The sequence below is a fragment of the Belonocnema kinseyi genome, chromosome 2, assembly GCF_010883055.1.
Source record: "Belonocnema kinseyi isolate 2016_QV_RU_SX_M_011 chromosome 2, B_treatae_v1, whole genome shotgun sequence".
NCBI lineage: Eukaryota > Metazoa > Arthropoda > Insecta > Hymenoptera > Cynipidae > Belonocnema > Belonocnema kinseyi.
In genome coordinates this window covers 16559792-16567965 of record NC_046658.1, presented here as the reverse complement: position 1 = coordinate 16567965, position 8174 = coordinate 16559792, and the positions used below count along the sequence as shown (strand labels likewise).

General features: G+C 32.7%; 1 protein-coding gene across 1 annotated transcript in view; it reads left to right on the top strand.

Annotated features, from left to right (window-relative positions):
- Window positions 1-531: 531 nt before the first annotated feature.
- LOC117182583 (eukaryotic translation initiation factor 5B-like) overlaps window positions 532-8174 on the top strand; it is a 60951-nt gene continuing 53308 nt past the window's right edge. The window contains exons 1-2 of the mRNA XM_033375672.1: window positions 532-1323; window positions 1725-2262. Of these exons, the coding sequence (XP_033231563.1) occupies window positions 532-1323; window positions 1725-2262 (1330 nt within the window). The remainder of the gene's footprint in view (window positions 1324-1724; window positions 2263-8174) is intronic.

Here is an 8174-nt window from a genome sequence, read left to right as displayed (position 1 = left end):
AAAATCGGCAGAGAAAAAAAGGAAAAGGGAAGAGGGCGAGGAGTTGGAGGAAGGTAAAAGCTCAAAAAAAGGACTAAAAAATGCCGGAAAGAGAGAAAGGGGAGGGAACTTGCTGACAAAGATTCAAGCAATGTTCACAGACTTTAGAGATGAGACATGTGGGATGCTGGATGTTACGAAGAGGCAAGGGGGGAGCTAAAGGAGGAGGTACAAAAAATACGAAAGAAATGGGATGAGTGGGAAGAATTTTGGAAAGGCGAAAAAAAGGAAGTCTGGAAAAAATGGAAAGCTTAGAGAATCAGCAAAAAGAATTTGATGAAACTAGGAAAAAAGAGTTGAGGTTAATAGAAGAGAGAGAGTGAGTAAGATAGAAGTGAGCGTTGAGAAAAAAAGGGTTGAGTTAACAACGGGTCAGGTATATCAGAAGTTAGAGTAGGCGTGCGAGTAGAAAATGAGAGACTGCGTAATAGATTGTCACAGATCGAAAAACAAATAAAAGGGGAGCAATGAGCAAAGAGGAAAAAGAACGTTATGGTCAAAGGGCTGAAAGTAAATAGTGAAACGGGAGAGGAAGAGGTTAAGAAGTTGATGAAAGATATAGGAACAAAAATTAGAGTAGAAGGGGTGAAGAGGGTAGGAAAAATGAGGGAAGGGAGGGAAGGCATGTTTCTAATGACATTAGGGTATGAGGAAGAGAAGTTTGAAGTTATGGGGGAAAAGAAGTTGCTAAAGGGAAAATCAGAGAGAATTGAAGAAGATCTGATATGGCAGGAAAGGAGAAGAAAATGGTTGATTGAGCAGAGGGCATGGGCAGAAAGAAGGAAAGGTAACAAAGTAAAAATAGGGAGGGATAGAATTTGGGTAAACGGAGTGATGAGGATCTGGGACGAAGAAATAGAAGAGTTGAGAACTTGGCAAACAACGCAAGGAAAAGAGAAGGATAAAGAACAGGTAAATACGAAGGAAGGAAATGAGTCGGGGTTTACAAATTATAAAAAAGGGGTAAAAAGGAAGCCAGAAAGAGAAAATGGTCTTGTGAAGGTGGCTTTTTGGAATTTCTCAGCATTAAAAAATAAGGACAAGGGGTTTTCGGGGGAAGTGACAAAATGGGATGTAATAATGATGAGTGAAATATGGGCGGATGAGAAAGACTGGAAGGGTATGAAAAGAATGTTGCGGAAAGGTTCTGTTTGGACGTTGCAAGAAGCAAAAGAAGAACACATTAAAGGGAGAGGTATGGGCGGAATGGTCTCAGGTGTGAGAAAAGAATTAGCAGTAAAAGAGGGAAAAGAGGGGGAAAGGGAAGATAAAAATGGTACAATGGTAAGAAGGATTATAGTTGGAAAAATCAGAATAGCGGTGGTTTGTGTATATAGAAGAAGAGGGGAAGAGGAAGGTTGGAGAGTAATTAGGAAGTGGATGGAGGAAAAGAAAAAAGAGTTAGTTTTGATAGGAGGTCATTTGAATGCATTGACTGACAAACAAGGGAGAGAGATTTGGGATAGAGAAAAAGAAGCATGGGTAAGGAGTTCCAGCCATAGGGAGATAGACAGGGAGGGGAGGAGGTTACTAGACATAATAGGAGAAACAGGATGGTCTATTTGTAATGCTAATATGAAAGGAGATCAGGAAGGAGAAATCATTTGTAGGGAAGGGAGAGACAGTGATAAACCACATTCTGGCGGAAGAAAGAATAAGGAATTTGATAAGTTTCCTGGAAGTAGGTAATCAGATTGGGCCCGAGCATTTCCGGTAATAGCTTAATTAAAAGTGGTGACATGAAGCGAGGCAGTTCGAGAAAGGAAAGAGGGAGAGGAAGGAACAAGAAAATGGGAACCTGGGAGGTAGATAAACTGAAAGAGGTTAAAGAAAATATGGAAAAGGAGAAGATTAGGTTGATAGAAGAGGAGGGAGTAGACTCGTTAATGGAAAGATGGAAAGGGTCGATTGAAAAGGTGAGGGATGAGCTAGGTATAAAAACAAACAGAGAAGGGGAAAAAAGAGGCTGGTGGGTTGAGGAATGTAAGGAGAGTAAAGAGAGAATGAAAAAGTGTGTAAGAAAACGGAGGACAGGGGGAATGGAGAAGGGGGAGTACAATAGGAGAAAACGGGAACATGAGAGGTTGCTAGAAAGGAAAAAGCAAAGGGATAAGGAAAAGTACAAGGAAGAAATAGAAAAAGCGATCAGAGAGGGTTGGGATTGGGATGTGACAAATAAGGAAAGAGGAGGAAAGAAGGGCGTGAACGAAGAAATAGAGTTGAGTGAGTGGACAGACTATTTCAAGGGGCTGTTAGGGGGAGAACAAAATAGGATAATAGGGGAAAATAAAAAGTAAGTACTAGGAGAAAGGGAGGTAGGGAATAGAATAACGAGAGAAGAAGTGGATGCGGCAGTAAATAGATTAAAAAGGAACAAGGCTACAGGAGAGGATGGTATTGAGAACGAAGCGTTGAAGTATGGAGAAGAAGGGGTAAGGGAAGGACTTTGGGAGATCTGCAACAAAGTATGGAATGGAGAAGGGTGGCCAGAAGAGTCGTTGACAGGGCTGGTGGTGCCACTTGTCAAGAAAGGGGGGGGGGGGAAGAAGGTAGAAGAGTACAGAGGGATCACTCTCATGCCAGTTGGCTACAAAATATATACAAAAATTGTAAGAAACAGGTTAGAGAGCCAGATAGAGGAAAGAGAAAGTATTCCACACAATCAGACGGGTTTCAGAAAAGGGATGGGAACCATTGACAACATTTAAGTACTGAACTACTTGGTTAACAGAAATCTAGGGAAAAAGAGAGGAAACTAATCGCATTATTCGTGGACTTTAAAGCAGCATTTGATTCGGTAAACATAAAAGCTTTATGGCAGGCAATGGAAGAGAGGGGAATAGAAGAAAGGCTAGTGTAAAGGATAAAGGAAATTTTTACTAACACCAGGATTAGGGTGAAGATAGAAAAGGAAAAAGGAGAGGTATTCTGGATAGATAGAGGTCTAAGGCAATGGTGCCCTTTGAGTCCGCTACTGTTTAATATGCTGTTAGCAGATCTAGAGGAGAAGCTAAAGAGGGAAGGAAAAGGGGGGACGATATTGGGTAACAGCAAAATATACTCACTAGCTTATGCGGATGACATAGTTTTGTTAGCAGACAACGAGAAGGGGATGAATCTGATGATGAGAATTTTTGAAGAGAATTTTAGAGCAAAGGATCTGACGGTGAACATAGAGAAGACCAAGGTGATGTGTTTCAGAAAGAGAAACACCATAATAGATTACGTTTGGAAGATGAACGGACAAACAGTGGAAAGGGTGGAGAAATTCTGTTTCTTAGGTTTTTGTTTTAAGACAGGAGGGGGAAACGAGCTGCAGGTGAAGAAAAGAATTGAATTTGCGAGTAAAGTAATGGGCCAAGTATGGGGCATAGAGAAGAGAAGCTTTAAGGACGATTGGAAAATGAGGGTCTGGTTTTTTGATGCGTTGGTATGGGCGGTGTTGTGTTATAGAGTGGAGATTTGTGGATAGAAGGAACATAGTAAAGTAGAGAGCATGCATGAGCGATTTTTGAGGTGGATAATGGGGGTTAGCTGGACTTGACCAGGATACATGTTAAGAGTAGAGTAAGGAAGAGGAAATATAGTTACTTGACCAATTAAGAGGGCATGGATGTTTGAAGAGAAGCTAAAAATGGGAGAGGAAAGTAGAATTGCACAAGTATGTTTCGACGAAATTCGGAACAACGAAGCGAGAGGTGATTTGGGAAATTCAAAATGAAAGGAAGAAAGGAAAAAAATGAGAAGGGTGTGTAATATTCGAGAAGGGGTTATGGAGTTGCAGGATATAGAGTTAGAGCTATTAGTTAAACAAGGAGAAGAGAGACAAACCAGAATATCTGCAAAAAATAAAAAAGGAAGACAAATGGAGTAGGGTTATACGGTTCAGAATGGGAGAAGGAGTGAGTGCTTGTAGATATTGGATGGATGAAGAGAAGAATCTATGTAAAGTATGTGGATACGAATTGAAGTCGTGGGCACATGTTTTAGAGAGATGCACAGGAGAGGAAGATGGGCAGTTGAGTGTTGATGAGTGTATAAGGTGGATTTTGGATGGTAATGGACAGGGCGTGATGTGGATGAAGAAATTCGAAGAAATAAGGGAAATTAAGGGAATAGGGCACAGCCAAACGGTGGAGTCTAAAAAAGGAATTTAAAAACCAAAGTTAAATTTAAAATCGTGGAAAATGTTCGTATTTATGGTAAAAGGAAACGGAAGCCCTGGAAGATCGCTTATTACTAGAACTATTAGTTTTATTTTTTGTTGTTATTATTTAATTTTATTTTTAAGTAAGGCGAAACATTAGCAGATAAGTAGCGGATAACTTAGATTAAGTATGGTATGTAAATTTTATGTACAGGAAGTGGAGACCCTCAAACCCGTAAATGGGAGAGTTTAAGTATACAAATATACAAATTAAATTGTTGAAATCAATTGAAAATTCTTTGGAATCTTTAAAAATGCACTCCAATTTTCCAAATCCTTTAAAATTTTTTGAAATACCTAGAACTATTTTTTAATATTTCCAAAATACTTTGGAGTTTTTGCAAATGGCCCTTCCAAAATTTTTTTATTTGCTTAAAATTCCTTTAAGTTATGAAATTAAATTGAAAATTCCTTGACATCTTTTAAAACATCTTCAAATATTTAAAATCCTTAAAAATCTTTTGAAACTTTTTGACAATTTTTAAAGCTCTTGAAAATATCTTGTAACTTTACGAATACCCTGAAATATTTCAAATCCTTCAAAATCTCATATTAAATTATTCTAATCAATTGAAAATTCTTTGCAATCTTTTAAAATTCTCTCGAATTATTCAAATCTTTCAAAATCTTTTGAAATACCTAGAACTTTTTTTTAAGATTTCTAAAGTACTTTGGCGTTTTTAAAAATGTCCCTTCTAAAAATTTTCAATTCTTTGAAATACCTTTGAGTTATGAAAATACATTGGAAATTCCTTGAAATCTTTTAAAACGTCCTAAAATATTTCAAATCCTTCAGAATCTTTTGAAATACCTAGAACTTTTTTTAAAGATTTCTAAAGTATTTTGGTGTTTTTGAAAATAACCCTTTTAAACATTTTTTAATTCTTTGAAAAACCTTTAAGTTATGAATATAAATTGGAAATTCTTTGACATCTTTTAAAAAGTCCTAAAATTTTTTAAATCTTTAAGAATTTATTGAAATTTCTTGATATTCTTTAAAGCTCTGGAAAATATCTTGAAATTTTAAAAATACCCTGAATTATTTCAAATCCTTTAAAATCTCATATTAAATTATTGTAATTGATTGAAAATTCTTTGGAACCTTTTAAAATTCTCCCAAACTTTTTAAATCCTTCAAAATCTTTTGAAGCACCTAGAACTTTTTTTTAAGATTTCTAAAGTACTTTGGAATTTTTAAAAATAAACTTCCTAAAATTTGTTTAATTATTTGAAATTCCAGTAAATTATAAAAATAAATTGAAAATTCCTTGACATCTTTTAAAACGTCCTAAAACATATAAAATCCTTAAAAATCTTTTGAAATTTCTTGACATTTTTTCAGCTCTTGAAAATATCTTGAAATTTTAAAAATACCCTGAAATATTACAAATGCTTCAAAATCTCATATTAAATTTCTGTAATCAATTGAAAATTGCTTGGAATCTATGAAAATTCTCTCAAATTTTTCAAATCCTTCAAAATCTTTTGAAATACCTAGAACTTTTTTAAGATTTCCTAAGTACTTTGGAGTTTTTAAAATGTTTTCAAAATGCTTTCAATTCTTTCAAATTCCTTTCAGTTATAAAAATAAATTGAAAATTCCTAGACATCTTTTAAAACTTCCTTCAATATTTAAAATCCTTCAAAATCTTTTGAAATAACTACAAATTTTTTTTTAGAGATTTATAAAGTACTTTAGAGTTTTTAAAAATGACACTTTACAATTTTTTTTAATTCTTTGAAATTCCTTTAAGTTATAAAAAGAAATTGAAAATTCCTTGACACCTTTTAAATCATTCAAAAATATTTAGAATCCTTAAAAATATTTGATATTTCTTGACACATTTTAAAGCTCTTGAAAATATCTTCAAATTTTTAAAATAACCTGAAATATGTCAAATCCTTTAAAATCGTATATTAAATCATTGAAATCAATTGATAATTCTTTTAAATCTTTTAAAATTCTCTCCATGTTTTTAGATCCTCCAAAATCTTTTGAAATACCTAGAATCTTTTTTTTAGATTTCTAAAGTCCTGTGGTGTTTTTAAAAATGACCCTTTTAAAAGACTTTTAATTCTTTGAAATACCTTAAAGTTATGAAAATAAATTGGAAATTCCTTGACATCTTTTAAAACGTCCTAAAATTTCTCAAATCCTTAAAAATCTTTTGAAATTTCTTGAAATTTAAAAAATACCCTGAACTATTTCAAATCCTTTAAAATGTCATATTAAATTATTGTAATCATTTGAAAATTCTTTGGAATCTTTTAAAATTCGCTCCAGTTTTTCAAATCCTTCAAAATCTTTTGAAATACCTAGAACCATATTTTTAGATTTCTAAAGTACTTTGGTGATTTTAAAAATGACCTTTTAAAATTTTTTTTAATTCTTCGAAATTCCTTTAAGTTATGAAAATAAATTGGAAATTCCTTGACATTGTTTAAAACCTCCTAAAATATTTAAAATCCTTAAATATCTTTTAAAGTCTCTTGAAATTTTTTAAAACTCTTGAAAATATCTTGAAATTTAAAAAATACTCTGAAATATTTCAAATCCTTTAAAATCTCATATTAAATTATTGTAATCAATTGAAAATTGCTTGGAATCTTCGAAAATTCTCTCAAATTTTTCAAATCCTTCAAAATCTTTTGTAATACCTAGAACTTTATTTTAAGATTTCCTAAGTACTTTGGAGTTTTTTCAAATAACCTTTTTACAGTTTTATTAATTTTTTGAAATTTCTGTAAATTCTAAAAATAAATTGACAATTCCTTGATATCTTTTGAAACCTCCTCCAATATTTGTAATGTGAAAATTTTTTTGAAATTTCTTCAAATTTTTTATAGATCTTGAAAATACCTTGAAATTTTAAAAATTCACTGGAATATTTTTAATCTTTTAAAATCTCATATTAAATTACTATAATCAATTGAAAATTCCTTGGAATCTTTTAAAATTCTCTCCAATTTTTCAAATCCTTCAAAATCTTTTAAAACACCTAGAACTTTTTAAAAAGATTTTAAAAGTATTTCGGAATTTTTAAAAATAACCCTTCTGAACATTTTTTTAATTCTTATTTAGAAAAAAGTACTAATCATAAATAAATTGAGAGCGTTTAAAATTTGCATGTACGCTTTGCAATTGGGCAATCTCTAAATGAAATTATTTCAGACTGAAATTTAAAAAAAAGACGCATTTCAAAATTTTAAATATTTCAATGTGTGTAGGTTGGTTAAACTATTAAATTAATGTCTCAATAGAAATTACTCGAGTTAAAGTTTAGCTAGTTCTGAAACCATTTTTGTATATAATTATTGCATAAAGGCCATGTGACGAGTGGGTTACGTAACCAGATTAATACATTACCCTCACTTTTTTTATTTCCCAACTTATTTTCACGCGAAGCGTGACATTGAGTTGAAAATTTGGTATTATATATAAGAAGCACTAAGAAAGGTGGGTCTGGTCCTAAATTTAAATAATTATGAAAAAAAAAACAAAAGAAATTATTTGCAACAAAAAACTTTTTTCATAATTATACAAATTTAGGAACAGACCCACTGCCCTTAGTGCCTCTTGTTCAGTATCCCAAATTTTCAACTCGATGTGGCGTTTCGTGTGATAATAAGTTGGGAAATAAAAAAATGGCGGTCATACATTTATTTGAAAGAGTGAAAACGTCGTTTGAAGTTGACATGAAAAGCATATGAGAATCTCAAACGACTATATGAAAAATAACTCACTCCACTAAAAGATTTGGCCTTCAGAGGGAGGAACTAAATACACAAATTAAATACAACTAAATACATAAACACGCGTACGATGGTTATTTTTATTATTATATACTTAATTTATTCACTACATACATAATCGCACGCTTAATCGCTATGAAAAATTGGAACGGCTGCGGCGAGATTCGAACCTAAC